The 19,801-nt window shown below is 55.1% G+C and overlaps 1 protein-coding gene across 8 annotated transcripts; it reads left to right on the forward strand.

Annotated features, from left to right (window-relative positions):
- Positions 1-2,761: 2,761 nt before the first annotated feature.
- Positions 2,762-19,535, forward strand: EGFL7 (EGF like domain multiple 7). 8 transcript variants are annotated; one of them, XM_058818300.1, is made up of 12 exons: positions 2,762-2,917; positions 4,017-4,287; positions 7,151-7,219; positions 9,744-9,857; positions 11,996-12,165; positions 13,593-13,709; positions 14,315-14,427; positions 15,006-15,101; positions 16,257-16,421; positions 17,180-17,244; positions 17,478-17,634; positions 19,222-19,533. In XM_058818300.1, exons 5-12 carry the CDS (start codon positions 12,086-12,088, stop codon positions 19,242-19,244), a joined length of 816 nt encoding a protein of 271 aa, XP_058674283.1. In that variant the 5' UTR covers positions 2,762-2,917; positions 4,017-4,287; positions 7,151-7,219; positions 9,744-9,857; positions 11,996-12,085; the 3' UTR covers positions 19,245-19,533. The 8 variants fall into 8 exon arrangements, with proteins under 8 accessions (XP_058674283.1, XP_058674282.1, XP_058674288.1 ...); XM_058818299.1 differs by lacking the exon at positions 9,744-9,857 and having other exon boundaries at positions 19,222-19,532; XM_058818305.1 differs by lacking the exons at positions 9,744-9,857; positions 15,006-15,101 and having other exon boundaries at positions 19,222-19,535.
- The last annotated feature ends 266 nt before the right edge of the window (positions 19,536-19,801 follow it).

Genomic DNA, 19,801 nt, shown 5'->3' on the forward strand with positions numbered 1-19,801 from the left:
TGGGCTTTGTCCCACACAACCAGACCAGAACCAGCCCTTAGAGTGCATTTTTCCCATGCACAGAGTATTTTTTCAAGGTAGAAAATGTTTTAATCAGTTGCAGGTGTTTTGTTTTGTGACTAGGAAGGTTTAAAATGTCAATTTTTGTCGTCTACAGTGACCAGTGAGAGTTGCTGGGAAGGAGATGGTTGGCTGCAGGCCGGGAAGAGGAAGAGGAGGGTTCAGCCTTCAGGACTCTGCTGAGGATGGAATAGCCCAGAAGTCACCTTTCCAAGGACATGGAGGGATAGGATAAGGAGGGATAGCTTTAAATTGAAGGAATGTAGATTTTTGTTAGATTTTAGGAAGAAATTCCTCCCTGTGGCTGCCCCTGGATCCCTGGAAGTGCCCAAGGCCAGGCTGGATGGGGCTTGGAGCCACCTGGGCCAGTGGAAGGTGTCCCTGCCATGGCAGGGGTGGAATGAGATGAGTTTTAACATCCTTTCCAACCCAGATCAGTCTGGGATTTCATGAAATCAATGTCAGGTCTGTGGGAGTCCTTACCTGATCCATAATTTGCTGTTACTTTTGGCAGAGAATTCAAAATACGTGCTTTGGATCTTTGCTGAAAGCAAGGCTCTGCATTTAGGATTTGGGCTCTGTTGTCAAATAATGGCAAAAATAAATTAATGGTTGTCAATACACCCACAGGGGTGTTTCTGGTGAGGGTCTGGCACAGGCTGCCAGAGAAGTTGTGGATGGAAGTGTCCAATTCCAGGCTGGAAGGGGCTCTGAACAACCTGGGACAGTAGAAGTGTCTCTGCCCAAGGCAGGGGGTTGGAAATCTTTAAGATCTTTCCAATCCAGACCATTCTGTGATTCTGTGAATAAACCTCCACAGAGCAAAGCAAATGACATATCTGATGTCCTCTGATCACACCTCCAGCCCTGAGCTGCAGTTTCTTTCTCCCCCAGCCTTTGCTGCTTGTGTTCAAGACTTGCACAATACTAAATTTCTGCTCCCTCACTTTCTCCTCTTCTCTTACCAGGCTTCCCTTGGGCTGTCTGTCAGGAGAGAGGGGTGGCTGAGCCTCAGAGTGCACAAGGAGCATCCCAGAGGTTGTGTGGGTCACTCTGCCCACCTGGGTCCTACACTGGTGTCCCAAGCTCAGATTTAATCCCTTCCATTCACGTGGCCCCTGCTGACTGCTCAGGGCTCCAAACCTGGGTTTTCCACACGTCCCATTTCACTCCTGCAGTCAGTGTGGGCTCAGGGGGGGTGGGTGATAGGATTTGTAACAGGATTTTGGAACAGGATGGTGTCCCCGTGGTGTCCTCTGTGACCTGCTCTCATCCCAGCACAGATGGCACAGCGCCAGGCAGGGCTGCTGCGGATGGTGAAATTGGGGTGTGGAGTTTTAGGGAGAGCTCTGGGGGTGTTCAGCACTGCAGGACTGAATCTGTGTGTGTGCTGATGGTGGGGAGAGGTCTCAGCCCTGGGTCTGACATCCCTCATGTGGCACAAGCCACCCCTGAGCCTTTCCATGGGGAGCTGCTGCTCAAAATCCATCACTGAGAGGAAAAGAGGGAGATTGAGCCTCCCTGCAGTCAGTGTGAGCACTCAGGGACTCGTTTGTGAGATTCCCTGGATATCTGTGCTCCCAAAGATTCCCTCAGCTGGGAGTGCTGCACTCACACATGGGGCACAAAATCACCTGGCGCTGGGCAGCCTCTGAAGCCCTTTCTGCCAAGGAAAACAAGAGGGGGCTTTCTTTAGCCATGCATTCATATAAATAAACACAGGGATATTTTGCAGCTCCCGGGGGATTTGCCCAGAGCACAGTTCTGCTGAATCAGGGTGGGAGTAACTCTGTGCGCTCCCCTGAGCCTGCGCAGGAGTTTTAGTCTGGATGGAAGTTCCAAAATGCCTGGTTTTAGTCTGGATGGAAGTTCCAAAATGCCTGGTTTTAGTCTGGATGGAAGTTCCAAAATGCCTGGTTTTAGTCGGGATTGAGGTTCCAAAATGCCTGGTTTTAGTCTGGACGGAGGTTCCAAAATCCCTTTACAAACTGAATTGTTGCTGCTTTGGCTGCCCAGAACTGAGGTCACACACACACACACACAGAGAAATTAAATTTGGAATACAATCAGTTTTGCACACAAATGGGTTTGAAATTCAGGGCATCAGGGCAGTTGTTGCCACACTTCCCCCTCTGTCAGGGGGTGTCCTGCAGGTTTAGTGGCCCAAGCCACACACCTCCCTCTTTCCCAACCCAGCACAGCGTGACAGGGTGACAACAACCCGAGCACAGCCTTGTACCCAAGTTTTGTTGGGTCACAAACACCCCAGAAGGCGCTCCAATGGTGATCAGCATTGACATGGCCCCTCTTGAGGAGGTGGCCACCAACCCTGCCATGCTTGCCACATGTCCCTGGTGCTGTGGGGGTCCCCAGTGTCCCCTTTTGGGGGGGGAACGGGAGCGGGAGCTGCCAAGATGTGCCCTGGGCTGGGTCCCACCCATCCCAGGCCTGGTGTGAGCTCAGGAGGTGCCTGGGCCTGCAGCCCTGTCCCTCCCCTGTCCCCAGGGACCGGTGGCTGCTCCCCTGGTGGTGGGCTCGGCGTGGGGGTCCCGCCCCGTGCCCCTCTCCCCCTCGGGGCGCCCGTGTTTGTTCTCCTCGCGGCGCCGTTATCAGCTCGCAACACACACAGGAAGTCCTGTCTGGGATTGTCCATCCCCGGCCTGATTTATACAGGAAGAAAAGCATAAAAAGCCGCCCTTCCACCTCGGCAGCCACCTCCTGCCTGTGCACAGCCAGCAGCCAGCCATGGGGACAGCGGGGACAGCGGGGACAATGAGGCTGCTGGACACAGGGTGGCAAGGCAGGGATGGACACCAGGAGCCACCAGGAACCACCAGGGGACAGGGGGGCACCCAAGGTACCACAGAGCCCCAGGAGGCATGGAGGGATGGGATGGGATGGAATGGGATGGGATGAGATGGCATGGCATGGCATGGCATGGCATGGCATGGCATGGCATGGCACAGGGAGCTGGCACTGTGGGCAGCAGGAATGTGTCCTTGTGAGCTCTGTGGGCAGCAGGAGCATGAGCTCCTTGGGAGCAGGTCCTTGTGAGCTCTGAGTGGGTTTTGGCCCTGCTCGTGATGCTGGTGGCTTTGGGGATGCTTGAACACCCAGCAGGGAGTGAGCAGGTGTGCAAGGCATCCCTTGGAGCACACAGGTGTGCAAAGCAAACCTTGGAGCACACAGGTGTGTGAGGCAGCCTCCACCTGCTCCTGGTGAGGCTGGATCTGCTCTCAGCCACGTGCTGAGCAGGGCTTTGCTCTAAGCACAGCCTCCAGCACTGTTGTTTTTAAGTCACCCCACTGGCATTCAGGCTGTTTTCACGGGGAGGAGAAGCCAGTGGGTAAATTTTACCTCCTGTGCATGTAGAGGCTGCAAACACTTGCACAAATTCCTGTGAGATAGCTGGGAATTCTTGGCTAATCTCTTTTCTTTCTGTGACTGCCTCCCTTTTCCCTGTGCCTGCTCTCTGGATACCCAGGGTACATCCCCAGGCTGCCCATCCTCCCTGCTCTCCTCTAGTGCTGCTGAATTCACCCCAGACCCGGGTGGGATGTGGGGCAGGGCAGGGATGTGGGGCAGGAAGGGGATGTGGGGCAAACAGGAATTATGGGCAGGACAGGGATATGGGCAGGACAGGGATATGGGCAGGACTGTCCTGGCTGTCCCACCAAGGCTTTTCCTGAGGAGCAGCCGAGCCTGGATCGTGCTGGGTGTGCACACCAGGAGCTCAGCAAAGCCCCCCAGTTTATAACCACGGTGCTGGGCGCTTTTCATGCTGTCTGTGGGTCCTGCTGTCCTCGTCTGTGGCATTGCACAGTGCAGGCAGGAGGAGAACTTTACTCCTTTGGGATAAAGGAGCACCAGGCGCTGTCTGGCTGTGCAGGAATACGGAGCAGAATCACACCAGTGAGGGGCTCTTGGTAGAAATAACCCAGCACATTTTCCCCCAGGGTCCAACATTCGCGGAGCAGCGAGCAGAGAACCAAACACAGAAAGAAACAGCGAGCCTTGGCCAGTGATTCAATAAATTTCCAGCTGGATTGGGAAGGTCTGGCAGTGCTTGGGAGGCTGTGGAAAGCTGATGTGGCTGGAGCATCCTCATCCTCTGGGCAGCGGTGGGAACGCGGATCTGCCCCCGCAGGTCCTCCCGTCCCTCCCTGGATGCGCCGATGGAGCTGCTGCCCCTCTCTGCTGTTCCAGCTCTGCCAGGTTCCCCCGGAGGTAAGGACGAGAAATGGAATCCGTCTGAGCCTTTTCCCAGGCTCCGTGCTGCAGATGGGGCTGGCCCCGGGCAGGCAGATTTACAAACTGCAGCAAATCGGGGAAAATGAGCCCGGCCCGCTGTCCCAGCGGCAGGAGGGCTGGGAGGAACACCGGGGAAGAGGTCCCAGACCAGGCTGGGAAACAAAAATATCTCTGCAAACAGAAGGGGGGATCAGAACTGTTCATTCCTCTGTCCCAAAGTGAGCTCCTGTCCTGCCTAGGGCAGGTTCCTGCAGCTGGAAAATTTCCCCTGGAAGAGAAAAGACAATGAGAGCAAGGATTTTTTGTGGGAAAGGCTCTGTGCTGAGCTGCTCCCTGGGATGGGGAAGGGGCTGAGCCATCCTGCAGCTATCCCACCACACTTCCCATGGGCTGATTCACTGGGAAATTTCACTGCCAGGTTTTGCCGGGGAAATTTTACAGAGAGACGCAAAATTCAGTTTATTCCTGGGTGGGATGAATATTTCCCAGTTTTTACACTGCAGCCATTGCTTCTCCTCTAAATGTAAATAAAAATTCAAGTGTGCATGGGAGGGAAAATAAAGCTGGCTATGGGGTGTGCCCTGTTCCTGCATTTGTGTTTGCACAGCTCCAGCTCAGCTGCTGGTTGTCCCTATGGGCACCTTAAGTTATAACACACTGGTCCTGAGACAAATAATGCTTGTGAATCCTCACTCAGGCCAACAATTAAATCACTTTGTGGGGCTCAGGTCTCAGTTTTAATATGCAGAGTCCTGAGCCACTGGTGGCAAGAGTTATGGGTCAAGTCCTTTTCTTGGTTTGACCTGGTTTTATCCCACTGCCATCAGTGGGCTCCTAGATTTCCTCTGAGATAGCTGCAGTGCAGCTGACGCAGCCGAGAACAATGTGGGCCAGAGGAGAATAGTGGGAGGTCATTTTCCTCACAGAGCCCTGCAGAACAGGGGCTGCTCCAAAGTGTAAAGTTTACAAACAGCCTCATGAAGTCCCGGGCAGAAGAATTTGTCCTGGAACAGCAAAAGCCATTCCTCCTTTTTCTATTTTTGAGAAGCACCAAAAATTCCCTTTTGCTTTAGCCAGTGGCTCCAGCTCTGTGCCAGACCCCCGTGGAGCCCATTGTGCACTGCAGGTGTGGGGTCAGCCACGGCTTGGGGGGCTGAAAGGTTTTGCATCTGTATGTGTGTCACTGCTGCCCGTGTCCCCATCCATCTGTCACTGCACTCTGGGAGAGCTCGTGTGCCTGGGCACGTCCCATTTGCTGCCAGGGGCTGGAAATGCTAAAGAGCAGGTTCCTGATGTGGGCCTGTGGTGCTGATCCATTAATTCTCCACTGTTCATCCTTCCTTCTTCATGCCCCAGACACCTCCCACCCTTCTACCAAACCGGGAAGCGCTCCCAGCCCTCATCTCCAGCCCTCAATCCCCACGGATGCTCTCAGGGGGATGTTGGATGCCCAGGCAGGTGCAGGGGGCTTGGCAGGCTCTAGGAAATTGGGATGTGGGTGAAAATCTCACCTGGTGCTCAGCCTGAGATGTGCTCAGCCCTCGCTGTCCCTCCCAGCTCACGCTGGTGGTAAATGCAGTGGGAGACAAGGAGGTTTTCACATGGTTGGATCGAAGAGGGAGGCTGGGCAGAAACATTTCTCTGCTGGCCTGGAGACAAGCATTAATATTAGATGTCGTGGGAGTACACTTGTGGTGTGCAAGGGAGAAAGCTGTGGGGGGAAAATGTAAAACGTGGGGCAAGGGAGGACTTTGAATTTGGGCGGCCACGCGGGCAGGAGCCAGAATCCCCTGCTGCCTTTGTCAGGAGCTCATCACACTGACATTAACAGTGCCAGCAGATCTGATCTTCCCCCACCCTGCACTGCCATAACTCCTCTGCTTCCAAGGGAACCTTGCCAGGCCTTGTCCTGGGGGATTTCCCTCCCAGCATAATGAATATTAGCACAGAAGACAGAGAACCCTCCCTGAGAGCGGAGGATTAAATGCTCTTTTAATGGGCTGTGTGCAGTTCTTTAGCAGCTGACACGGGCACTTTTCTTCAGCAACGATTTGACCCAATAAATGGAACTGGAAAGGAAACTTTCTGCAGTTAAAATACTGGCAGAATTTTAAAATGCTCAGTGCATTTAAGGAGTGGCTGCCTGTGGCAGAGCAGGCTCCAGTGGGGTCCCTGGGGGAGCGTGCTGAGTCCTGTGAGGAGCTGAAGGATGAGTCCATCCTCTTCCTCACCATCAAATTACACTTGGAATCCCAGAGATTCGTGCAAAGGTTTCCTGGGAAGTGAGGGATGCTTGTCCTTAAATGAGGGTAAATGGTAAAATAGGGTGTAATGGTAAAATAGAATGTAATGGTAAAATAGAGTGTTGGGGAACAGCAGATGGGATCACAAATCAGGGATACATTTGGGAGAGTGTTCCAGCTGCACTCCTGTTCTCCTGGTCCTTGGAAAATCCCAGCCTTGAGCTGCTGGAGGGGATAGATCCTGCTCAGCAAATCCCTTCTGCTCATCAGCCCCTGCTCGTCCCCCAGCCTGCTCAGCCCTAAAAGCTGCAAAGGCACCGTGGCTCTGATTCCCACTGGGATCACAGCAAGGTGAGGGAGGATCAGGGCCATGGGGATGGGTTTCCTCGTGCCCTGCCATGGGTGTGACAGTGTCTGTGCCTCTGTGGCACAGCAGCAGCGTGAGCTCAGTGCCACAGGGGCTCTGTGGCCACCACCCTGCAGGGATTTCAGGAGTGTCCAGGGAGCACCAGGTCCGTGGTGGGTGAGGGCTGGGTCTCTGCTCTCTGCCTGCCTGACCAGGGGAGTGTAACACTGGGCTTTTTCTGTCCTCACAGAGAGAAACCAGGATGCTCCACAAGCAAAGGATCCCTGCCCAGCACACCTGATGGAGCACCGTGGGTGAGGTGAGTTGTCTCAGCTGCAAAATGAGACCCTGTGTTTTCAGCATGGCCACACAGAGAAGCTCTGGCTTCCACGTGCATTTTGCAATTATTAGACAATAATTCAGGCTCTGTTCATCTCCCCCGTACACCAGAAAAAAAAAAGACAGTAATGCTCTCTCATAACAAGATAATTACTGTGCTTCCAAGGCTCTTGGGAGAAGTTGCCTGTGCTGATGAAATTAAGGGAGCTGAAATCATTCCCCAGAGGTAGGATGGCTCCAGAGGGTGAACAAACCTGTGTGAGATGATTTACAGCACAGAGCTGCACCTCCACCAGCACCAGCAAACCTTTCCCTGCTGCAGGGAGGGATCTCCATCTCCAGCAGCACTTCCAGAGAGGATTCCCCTCTTCTCCCTTCCCACCAAAGCTCCTTTCACACTGAGAGCCCCAAGCACCCATCAGCTTCCCCAGAGCTCCAGTTCCACCAGCAGCCCCAGCGTATCCCTGAGGAAACAGAGGGGATGGGCCAGTGATCTCACTTGTTCTCCTGGAGCCATTCTTGTTGAACTGGTAAATATTTCCTTTAAATGCTTACATGCTTTCAAAAAACCTTACAGGGCTTTAATGGGAACAAATATTCCCAGGGGGCTGTATCCTGCCATTCATTTGCACATCAGATCCCTGCTATCTTCAAGAATGGTTCTGTGCATGGGCAGGCACCTAAGTCACTTGAAAAACAATAACCCTCTGTGCTTTAATTTTCCAGACAAAAATGTAGACAAAACAAGTGGCATTTTGGCACAAACCGAGCAGCTTTGATAAAATACTGGGTGTTTAAGAGGAGAAGCCTGTAGGCAGCTGGGCTGGGGCTGTGCTGGGGCAGGTGTTGGGTGTCACCCTGGAGAGTCCCTCTGCAGCTGGGGGGCTTCTGAGGAATCCCCTAAGCATCCTTTGTGATTTGCTGGAAACCTGGTGGTTCCTCACCGGCGCCTGCAGGACTTTGGGATGAGCTCAGGGGGATTAGGGACAGGGTCTGGAGCAGGTCTCTAACCCAGGGAGGGGCGATGTCTCCGAAAATCCTCAGTGGTGGGGAGCGCGGAGCAGGACAGTCATTTTTAGTACCGAAAATTCAGTTTGCCCTGGGCACTGCGCTGGTGATGGGCCATCCCCGGAGGGGTCTGCGGGGCCGAGCCGCGATCTCTCGCTGTTGATCCCCAGCCCACCCAGCCGGGCCGGGCCATTGGGGGCTCAGGGACCGCGTGTGGGGCCCTGGGGTCACAGGTAAGGCTCCACAACCCCACCCGTGTCCCCGCAACCCCGTCCCCATCAGCGACGCTCGGCACACCACGCCGCGTGTCCCTCACCCGGGCGGGGCGCTGGGGGCTCCTGCCGTGTCCCCGCATGGCTCCCGCGGGTCCCGGCGGCGCTGCCGTGCCCCGGGCAGCCGCGGGCAGGCGGAGATCCCCGGGCCCGGCGCTTCCCCCGGCCGGGAGGCTCCGCTTTCCTCCCCGCCCGGAGCTCATTGGGCCGGGGCGGAGGGACCGGCTCGGGCCGGGGGAGGAAACGCGCGGGGGGCGAGGGACGGAGCGAGTCCGCCACCGGCACCGGTGAGTCCCGGTCAGGGGGGCTCGGCACGGACCGGGGGGGCTCGGCACGGACCGGGAGGGCTCGGCACGGCTGGGGGGGCTCGGTACAGACCGGGGGGGCTCGGCACGGCTGGGGGGGCTCGGTACAGACCGGGGGGGCTCGGCACGGCCGCAGCCCCAGCGGGGACGGGGGTACCGGCGGAGCGGGGCTCGGTACCGAGCGCGGGGAGCGGCCGGGGGGGATGGACCGGCCGGAGGGCTCGGGGTTCCGGCTATGCGGCCGCGGGAGCATCCCCGGGACATCCGCGTTCCCCCGGGACAGCCGTGTCCCTACAGCCGTCCCAGGACACCCGTGTCCCTACAGCCACCCCGGGACACTCGTGTCCCTACAGCCGTGCTGGGACACCCGTGTCCTTACAGCCCCCCGGGACACTCGTGTCCCTACAGCCACCTCGGGACACTCGTGTCCCTACAGCCCCCCGGGACACTCGTGTCCCTACAGCCGTGCTGGGACACCCGTGTCCTTACAGCCCCCCGGGACACTCGTGTCCCTACAGCCGTCCCGGGACACCTGTGTCCCCGCAGCCCCCGCGGTACCCGGTTCCCTGCATGGTGACGCTGTCCCCGTGTCCCTCCGGACAGTGCCACAGCCCCCTCGGCGGTGTCACCATGCCCGTGTCCCTCTCCATCCCGCTCCATCCCGCGGTGGAGGTGTCAGAGAGGGAGAATCCATCCCCTGCTGCTGGCGCTGCCCCTCCCGGCACGGTTCGGCTCTGAGGGCACGGGATCCCGGCTTCACCTGCACAACCAGGCCGGGCTGTGTGGCAAAGAGCAGCTTCGGGTCCCGGCAGAGACACCGCATCCTCGCCCGGGGCTGGGTTCTCTCATCTCATCTCATCTCATCTCATCTCATCTCATCTCATCTCATCTCATCTCATCTCATCTCATCCCTCCGCAGCCAGAGCGATTCCTCCTGCTGCCCTCAGCTGGAGTTTTGGTTCCGTGGGCAGAGCTGCAGAAAGTGCTGCTCACCTGCGCCGTGGGTTGTGTGTCCCCTCGGCTGCTGTGGCAGGTGAGAGGCCAGAGTAGAATTCGGGGAATTTAGGAGAATTTTGGGAATTTAGGAGAATTTCGGGAATTTATGAGAATTTTGGGAATGGTTCTGGCTGGTGGGATGGGGACCCCCAGACTCGCAGAGCACGTGGTCCAAAGAGGGTTTGCTGACCCCTAAGACATAATTTCACTTCTCAGACCTCTTCATGTGAGAGGCTTAAAAGGCAGAGACAAAAAAATATTTCTTTTTTTCTTCAGCAAAATTTTTTTCTTCCTCAAGTTCTGTGCTTTATTAAGCATGGTATAGATGGTGGCAACAGGTTGGAGGATCCTCAGCAGCTTTAAAGAGGTTGATTTTTGTAAACCCATAAAAAAATATGAGTCTAGACTGTGATATTTTCTACTTTTACAGCTTTTTCTGGTACTAAGCAACCATAATTTTATGGCCCTCGAGGTAGGGCAGTGCAGCTCCAGTTCAAAGTGAAAAAACAAACTCTGTGTTTCAGGCTCGTGCCCTGCGTTTGCTGCCATCCCCACAAGGAGAGCTGCCATGGCAGCCACGGGAATCCTGTGGGAGGATGGGGATGGTTGGCAGAGTTTGGCTTCCAGAATTCAGCATCTGGGGTTGCAGGGAAGTTTTGTGTCCTGGTATAGCCCTGGGAAAAGCTGGCTGATGGAGCCAAGGGGAGTTGGTGTGTGTCTGTACACCAGTGTCCTTGGAATGTTTCCAGGAGGAATGGGGACAGGGAAAGCTCCTTCACTATTAAAAAAAAAAAAAAAAAAAATCCTGCAGGACAAGTGAGATTTGCTTTCCTGATGGTGGAGGTACCATGAATTCTTCATTAGGAAATAAAACTAATTGCATTGTTTGAAGAACAATGGAGGACTACAGGCTTTAAAGCACCAAAATCCTCCTTGCATCCTCAGGGCTGGGCTTGCATGGAAATCTGCTGGGATATTTGATATTTGATATTTGACATGAAGGAGGAAGGCACCAGGCTGGGTTCTCCCCAGATGTGAATCTCCATTTCTCCCTGCCTCAGATTCTTCTCCTGCACCAAGGAAAGGACAATCCTTGGAGAAGGGCTTGGGGACCTGCATGTCTGCAGATTTGCCATGGTTATTTGTAAAATCCTGCCTCAGAGTTGGGATTTCCCAGTGGAGTTTGGGGATCAAACTGCAATTTTCCAGTCCAATCCTGCCCCACAGCGTGTGGGGATTTTAGAAAGTTGATTTGCAGCTCACCAAATCTGCAGTCTCAGAAGGAGGTTTCTTGTTGTGTAGTCTCCCATTTCAGAAAATTTAACCAGAAGATTCTTTCTTTAATTGGTGCATATTTAAGGTGGGTTTCTTTATTTCTTCCTCCTTCAGCTGCTGCCCTCCGGAGGCCAAGTGCTTTGTTTAAATGAGATATTGTTTCAATAGGATATAGTTACTGACCCTCTTCAGCTTTGTTTTGTATTTGTCTTGTGCTGGAAAATCAAAACCTCTGGGTTTGTGCTCAGAGCTCACTCTGCAGATGGTACATATGGCCCTTACAGCACTTTTCTCTGTCACGAATTTGTGTTTTAAAGAGAAGAAGATCAGATTTCAGCGTTTTATGTGGTGGGAAAGCACAGCTTTACAATGCTGTGTGCATTAAGAAATGACAGGCCATTGTTTTACCCTCACTGCCTGGAACTGGCAGCGAGTTGGAGGCAAAACACATCCCCTCCCTGCCCCTCAACACAGCTGGGCAGCCCCTGGTGCCCTGAGAGCATCTCCAGGCATCCCCCGGGGTAAATCAAGGGTAATTCCTGAATTAATGCTGTGCACAGTGATGGGATGAGCAGGGCAGGGTGGGTTTGTGCCTGGGGCAGCTCCCACCCTGCCAGGGTTGGTCCCCATGGCTCTGCTGGGTGTCACCAGCTGGGCAGGGACACCTCACAAAATGACCCAGGCTGGAAAAGACCTTTGAGATGAAGCCCTTTGATCTAACACCTCCTTATCAACCACACCATGGCACTGATTCCACATCCAGTCTTTTTATAAACACATGCAGGGACGGTGACTCCGCTGCCCCCCTGGGCAGCCCATCCCAGTGCCCAATCTCTCTTTCAATTCAGAATTTTCTCCTGCAATGCCCTCCCACTGACAGTGGTGCCCTCCTGCCCGCAGGGAGCCCCGCTGAAGGACGAGCCATGCAGTAGGAAGGAGCCAGCACATCCCAGGGAACAGCAGGACGCAGTGCTGCAGGAGGAACGGGACATGAGGAGCCTCAGCTGCCTCCTCTGGGGACTCCTCCTCATCCTCAGCACCGCCAGCACGGAGGGCTTTGCCCCAGCAGGGTAAGGCTTTGTTTTGTCTGCAGCTCTCAGGTGTGTTCTCCATCCAGGTCCTCTCTGGGGGGGAACAGCCCTGTGTGGCTCTCTGGGATGGTGAGGAGGTGGAAAAAGCTCTCCCATGCCTCAGCAGCCCATTGCTGGTTGTTTGCTTTCTCACTGGAGCTAAAGCATCTCTCAGAGGAAATGTCCCAGCTCTGCTTAACTCCAGGCAGGGACACAAAGACGCTCTGGGCTTTTTGTCCCAAAAGCTCATCAGGTCCTGAGCTGTTCAGGAATTATTACATTCTCTTTCAAGCACATCCTTCATGAAAATATGTGTGAAATCCTGCTAGCACACAAATCAAGCCCTGTGAACAAGCTGTCACTGGAGGATGCAGCTCCCATAGGAAGAGGATGCAGCTTCCAGCTCTGATGGACACCCAGGCACAGGTGTGGAAACCCTGGGCTGGGCTTTGTGCTCCCCAGCAGGGGCAGCTCCAGCAATTCCCCTTCCCTTTGTGGGAAATGGGTCTGGGAGAGCTCCCAGCACAGCCAGGGCAGGCACAGCTCAGCTCCTGCTGCTCTGGGGGAGCCCAGAGCTCACTGCCCCAGTTTCTTCCTGAGCCGAGAGGAGCTGGAGCTCCAAACCCTCCCCCAGACACAGCTCACATTTTCTACAAAGTTTGTTCTTACACTGAAATGCTCCTCCAGTGTCAAACCTTTCACATTCTGTCTAGGATTGAAACCGCAGCTGAATTCCTCGCTCACACGCACAGGCTGCAGCTAAAACTTTGTTCTGGATTTTACAAAGCAAACAATTGCCATTTAAAAATTGCATCTTCTATAACATTAATCATGAGGCTGAGAGGAGTTTTCTGGAGTTAATGGAAACCATCTGATGTCCATGCTAATTCCCAGGCTCTTTATTTTAGTTTCTAATTGAACTGGGAGGCTGAGACAAGGAGATGGGTTCCTCAGTGGGACTGACCTGCTTGGGCTGGAAATTGTTGAAAAAAGGATGTTTAACCAAGACCACTTTGGCTGTCAACCTTGGGAAAGTTTTTGCCTGGATAACACTTATCTTAGCAAGGCTGGGGAGTGCCTTTTGTCCAACCTCTAATTTTTTTTTTGCGGTGAGCCTGACCCTTCCTGTGAAATCATTAATTTCTCAGTGACCACAGGGGCATCCGTTTCAGGAATGTCTCAGAAAGGAAAAATCCGCCCAGAAAGTGAGTGATTTTAGGGGAAGGGAGACAATGGATGCAATGAGTAGATCATCCCTAAATCTGGGTCCCTTGGGACGGGGGAGGAAGCGCCCGCGCCGCTCCAGAATTGTGTCACTGACCCCAAACAGCTTGAAGTGGCTTCCCAGGTCACTGGGGCACCCCAGTGCAGGGAGGGGAGCTGAGGCCGTGTCAGGGTGTGGGACTGACCCAGCTCTGTGTGCCCAGGCGCAGGGTGTGCTCAGCCACGGCGACACCGAGCGCCCACACCGAGTCCCACGTGCAGCCCGTGTACCAGCCCTACCTCACCACCTGCCCGGGCCAGAGGCTCTGCAGCACCTACAGGTGAGCCCTCCTGTCCGTGCCAGGGGCAGCACAGACCCTGCTGCACCCACAGCTGTGGGGATTTTGGGGATTGTGTGCCCCCACAGCTGTGGGGATTTTGGGGATTGTGTGCCCCCACAGGCGTGGGGATTCTGTCCCGTGTGACCATGCTCACAGGGGTCTCAGGTAGAGGGATGAGATGAGGATTTGATTTTATGTTTGAAGGCTTGATTTATTATTTTGTGATATATGTTACATTAAAACTATACTAAAAGGATAGAAGAAAGGATTTCATCAGAAGGCTAGCTAGGAATAGAATAGGAAAGAAAAAATGATAACAAAAGCTTCTGTCTCAGACAGAGAGTCTGAGCCAGCTGACTGTGATTGGCCATTAATTAAAAACAACTAACATGGGCTAATCACAGATCTGCTTGTTGCATTCCACAGATAACCATTGTTTACATTTTGTTCTTGAAGCCTCTCAGCTTCTTAAGAAGAAAAATCCTGAAGAAAAGATTTTTCATGAAAGATGTCTGTGACATTCCCCCCACAGCCATGGGGATCCCAGCCCCTGAGAGCAGGGCAGGGGTTTGGGGTGCCCTGCTCAGCCCAGCCTTGCCTTGCAGGACCATCTACAGGGTTGCCTACAGGCAGAGGTTCAGGCAGCTGCCCCAGCCCATGGCCTCGTGCTGTCCTGGATGGAGCAGAGCAAACGGGCACACGCTGGGCTGTAACAGAGGTAAGGAGCTGCTGGGTCACCCCGGTGCCACTGCCTGTCCCCAGAGCCCTCGTGTCCCTGGAGGGAGCCCCAGGACCACATCTCTCATTTACCAACCCTCTGCTTGTCAGTGGATTCTCCCTGAATTAAATTTTCAGCATCACAGCCAAATGTGGTTCAATATCTGATTAATTCCCAGCTTTTCCCTGCTGCCTCTTGGGCCTTTTTCCTTTGGGATCGCTTATTACCTTTAGAGTTACCAGAGGATCAATAAAACAATTCCTTCCCATCTAAATCAGCAGAAATGGATGAGAAATGCTGTCAGGAGGCAACAAATACGAACCACAGCAGCAGCCAATGGCTCAGTGTGGCATCAGGGGCTGCTGCTGCCGCCTGCTGCCCTCCTCCTTCCCACCTTTGCTGCCTGCAGGGCCTTCAGTTTCTTCCCAGCTCCTCTTCCTCCCATCCATCCCGAGCTCTGTTCCCTCTGGGCAGCTCAGCCCAGCTGTGTGCTGCTGTTTTGGGGTGTGCACAGCCCCAGGGGGCAGGGAGGGAGCTGGGGAGCAGCTGGGTGATGCTGTGCTGTGTTCCTGTCACAGCTGTGTGCTGGGAGCCGTGCCAGAACGGAGGGAGCTGTGCCTTCCCTGGGAGATGCTCCTGCCCCCCTGGCTGGACGGGGAGAGCCTGCCAGACAGGTACTGGCCATGTCCCCCTGTCCCTGCCCCTGTGTCACACCCGCCCTGCTGCTGGGAGAGCTGCCATGGGGCTCTGGGTGTCCTCTGCCCCACACCAACCCCTCAGCGGGGACAGGGACCTTGTCAGAGCTTATCCCTTATCAGACCGTGGGCCGTGTCTGGTTCTGTCCCTCTGCACACACATGACACTTGCTCCAGGGAAGGATGGGGAGTGTGGCTCCCTTTGGCTCCCTCAGTGCTCCCTCCTGTGCAGCCCCATTTTCTGTGCCTGCTGCTCTGTGCTGGGTCAGAGTGAGCAGAGCTGTGAGCCTCTCTGCAGCACAGAGCCCTTGTGGGGCCAGCCTGGGATTGTGTGTTTGTGATCATCCCTCCCAGGCTTTGTAAACTCTTGCTGTAAACTAAAATGCCCTTTTACTGCAGAGACTAAAAATCCATGCACCAAAAATATCTGGGGGTGGAGGGGAAGCCTGGTGATGTCCAGGCACAGGAACAGCCCCAGTGTTCCTCACAGCATGGAGAAACCAGGCAGTGTGCTGCACACCAGTGCTGCAAACCCCTGCCACGGCATTTCCCAGCTTTTCCCAGCTCTCCAGCCTCCTGTAAGGCAGAGGAGGAGCGTGTGGCATTGACCCATGCTGGGCCAGGCAGGGCTGAGCCCATCGCTGACAGCTCCAGCTCCGAGGGAAAGGATTTTCCCACTGCCTAAAACAGATTTGCCCGGGCGTGGGAAGAGCTTCAGCTCTTTCTGCTTTGTGGGAACAGCTTTAATAACTCCCCCGTGTGAGGAGAGGTTACTGGGTTCTGTACACACTTGAAAGGCTGATAGCTCCTCGCCACAGCTGGCGGGAACCAAAACCCCGGCCGTAAATCCGGGATGAGAGCGAGCACTGCCTGGCCAGAGCTGGGACGTTTCTGACCACAGCTTCTCCTCCTGGTGGTATTGTGGGGGGAGCAGGAGGAGGGGAGGAGGGGAGGAGGTCAGACCCCCTCCAGCTTAGCCCAGGTTTATCCAGGGCTGTCCCCAGGCGCTGAGACACCCAGAGCTGTGCCCAGCCCAAACACCAGCTCACTTGAAGGGCACTCCCTGGGTTCCATTGCAGCCCCCCTGTGTCCCTCACCCTGTCCCCTCCTCACTGAGCTGTTCCTGTGTTCCAGACGTGGATGAATGTGCCAGCCAGAGCCACGGGTGCAGCCAGCTCTGCATCAACACAGCCGGGAGCTTCCAGTGCGCCTGCCAGGACGGCTTCAGCCTGGCTGCCGATGCCAAGGGCTGCCAGCCCCTGGTGCCAGCCCCTGGGACAGACACCTCCAGCCAAGCAGGTATCCTGTCCCCACATTGAGCCCCAGTGAGAGCTGAGGGAACACTCAGAATAGCAGGAGATGGGAGAGGGGACAACAGCCAGAGCCCCTCAGCTTTATTCTCTCTGAGCCAGGAGTGCTTCTCCCACCCAAACAGCTTCCCCTGAGCACAAATCCATCCCTGTGAGGGTGGCAGGGCCTGGCTGTGGCTGGAGCTGTCTGGGATGTGTCTGTTCTCTCCCTCATCATCCTGGTTCCTGCAGGGCAGCTCTGGAGCCACGAGGAGCGGCGCTGGTGACGGCCCATTATTACTTTTGGTACGCGCTGTGACACTTCAAACTCGTACCGTGAGTAATAATGCGCTGTGGCCAGCACGGGCATCAGCAGCAAACATCTGGGACAGCCTGCACCTGCCCCACCTGCCTCTGCCCCTGTGCAGGGCCCTGACAGGGACAACCCCCTGTGCCCACTGAGCACAGGGCAGAGCTGGGTGTTTTGTGGAAGCACGGGCACAAAAGGCCAGGATCCACCAGATCTCTTGTCCTTAGAGCACCACCCCAGTGCCTGAAACCCTCCCCGCTTTGTTGCAGGTGCTGCAGCAGCAGGAGCAGCTGGACCAGATGCCAGCAGGTCCAGCTGATGCTCTGGGGGATGACCCTGGGGGTGGAAAGCAGCAGGGCTTGGCCAGAGCCCTGCAGCCGTGTCTTCCTCCCCAGCAGCTTCCACCTCCCTCAGCAGTGGGCTTTAACTCACTGACATCCCCTTGGTCACTTTTTCAGGTGCCTCCAGTGAAATGAAGGAAGAAATGAAGGACCTGAGGAGCAGAGTGGAAGCGCTGGAGCAGGTGAGTGGCAGCACATCCCCGTGCCCTGCTCCCACCAGGGGCTGTTTGCAGCCAGGGTTTCCCTCCTCCCCGGCTCTGTTTTTACCATCCCAGCTGTGCTCCCCGCAGCAGCCGCCGGCAGCGCCCACGCCACGGCTTTTCCAGCCCCTTGAGCCCTCCCGGGTGGGTGCTGCATCCCCCGGGTGGTCCTGCTGGCCGGGGGGATGCACTCACAGCTCCCCTTCTCCCTGCAGAAGCTCCAGCTGGTGCTGGCCCCCTTCCACAACCTGATGCCGCCTGAGGACGTGGGTGCAGACCCCATCAGCCGCCTGTCGCACTCCCTGCAGCAGCTGGACAGGATTGACTCCCTGAGCGAGCAGATCTCCTTCCTGGAGGAGAGGCTGGAGACCTGTAAGTGCCTGGAAAATCAGTGGGAGAGGATGTCCCTGCAGCCATGTGGGCCAGCGAGATCAGTAACACATATGCCACTGTTAATCTGGATCTGCCTCAAGCTCAGCAGCCTGTAATTAATAAAGGATGAACACAAACAGCCCATTAGCTTCATTTCAAAGCTGTTTCTATGGCTGCACCATCTGACTGCCCACGTAGCAGCCAGAAGTTGTAGGACTGGCACATGGAAACGTGGCTGTGGGGCTGAGGGAGGCACTGGGCAGGCAGCACCTCACAACTCTTGTCCCTTTCTGGTAACTCAGTCCTTAGGAAAGATCCCCCAACTCCTGGGAAATTAACAGCCCAAAAAGTCAATCAGGGAAGTTTAGGGAGCGTGCAGAAGTTGGCAGATTTATGAGCCTGGGAAGTTTTAGGCATTTCTTTTGGAAGTTTACAGACCAGTAAGGGCACCGGAGAGGGTCTCTGAGGTAGCAAAGTGAGGAAGGGCCCCCAGTGAGAGCTGTCATGTGTGAAATGGCTGGAGGTGGGGGTCCTGCCTGGTGTCCCCACCATGCAGAGGGACAGCATCCCCTCGGGTCCCTGTGGTGCTCACCTGGACTCCAAGCAGAACACAACCATCTGAACTCTTTTCTTTTGATAGGCAGCTCTTTGCAGCTCATTTTCCCATTAAATAATTCCAGAAACTAGGCACGGCTGGGGTGTGCAACAGCAGCTTGCTGAGTCTTGGAAAGACTCAGGAGAAACTGGTTCAGGGCATATTCAGTCCCAGTTCAGTGCTTGCAGTAATGGCTGAGAGAGGAAAAGAATTCAAAGAACTTGTCTGAAGACAAAGTAGCTGCAAATAGACACTTAAAAACCATCTCAGAAAGGGGTAATTACCAGAACCACTGAGTGTTCCAGCAGGCTGGGTTTTCTAGTAGTGCCCTGCACATATTATTAGTGACAGCACCGAGGAATGTGAGCAGTATCACAAGGTAACATGGATTCATTCCAAGGGATGACTCCAAAGTCCTGAAGTTAATTTCTCCCAAGTCTGTCTCAGCACAAAAAAACCCATGTTTTTGTCTATTTTCATGGTCCCTGTAGGACACAAAGCTGTCCTGTTGTACCCCAGTGAGCTCTGGGCTCACAGGGTATCCCATGGAGTCACTCAGCCATCCCTGTTCTGTGCCTGGTGGAACATTTCCCAACTGAATGCAACCCTACAACTGCACTCCCTAATTTACTGCTCAGTGGGGATGTGTGCAATGACCAAAACCCCCATTTTCTCTTCTTTAAACCACCAGCAGAGGCACCAGGTCAGAGCTCTGTGAGCCATAACGATTTTGGCCCCTGATCCAGCACAGGCTGTTACTGTCACTGGATTTGGGGACATTGTGCACAGGGCCCAGGCAAGGACTGTGACATGCCAGGGAGGTGACAGTGACACTCCTGAGTGTGGGGGGATGAAGCCAGCCTGGGGCTGTTTGCCAAAAGGAAAGCAGCAAGTGTGGGTGACATTCCCAGAGGTTCAGCTCAGTCTCATTCTGCCAGGCTAATGACTGAATTTATCAGGCTGAATTTATTTTTTTTTTCCAATCTTCCCAGGTTCCTGCAAGAACGAACTCTAGCAGAGTGCCTGGGGACCTGGAGCAAGCTGAGTGTGCCCACAGCTCTTCTCTCCCTCTCCAGCCCCAGGCTGGGGACGAAGCCTCAGCATCACAGGAAGGCATGGGGTGGCAGGAGAAAGCAGGAGAAGGCTGAGCTCCATCTTCATCATTCTCTCTTCCAGCTCACCTCAGCAGAGGCAACACAGTTCCTTCCAAACTGGACTCTGAGCCCTCTCCCTGCTGGAGAGGCAGCAAATAAATGCCTTACCTCGTGCCATGAGTGCCTGCCTGTGCCAGACTGCCTGTGTGTCACCTGGGGGTGTTCAGCTGCCCCTCAGCACTATCCTGGGGTAACAGCTCCCAGGGAGCAGCAGGCACAGGGCTGGCTGTGGAACACACACCTGGCCCAGCTCACGCTCCCTGGGCTTGCTGTCGCAGGGAGAAGGTGGGGACAAGTCCCTGCAGCCCCAAGCCAGGTGTCACAGCAGGGACAGGAGCACCTGGTGTCTGCAGAGCTGGGTACAGGAGTGGGTGCCCATGCCTGCAGCTCCCATTCTGCTCTGGAGGTGGATGGTGCC

Source organism: Ammospiza caudacuta, chromosome 21, assembly GCF_027887145.1.
Source record: "Ammospiza caudacuta isolate bAmmCau1 chromosome 21, bAmmCau1.pri, whole genome shotgun sequence".
Lineage (NCBI taxonomy): Eukaryota > Metazoa > Chordata > Aves > Passeriformes > Passerellidae > Ammospiza > Ammospiza caudacuta.

Bases quoted from the DNA above. Each gene is read 5' to 3' on its own strand.
- EGFL7 (XM_058818300.1), top strand. From the start codon at position 12,086: ATGAGGAGCCTCAGCTGCCTCCTCTGGGGACTCCTCCTCATCCTCAGC. The intron at 14,428-15,005 runs GTAAGGAGCTGC...TTCCTGTCACAG, and splicing joins CACGCTGGGCTGTAACAGAG to CTGTGTGCTGGGAGCCGTGC. The intron at 17,245-17,477 runs GTGAGTGGCAGC...TTCTCCCTGCAG, and splicing joins GAGTGGAAGCGCTGGAGCAG to AAGCTCCAGCTGGTGCTGGC.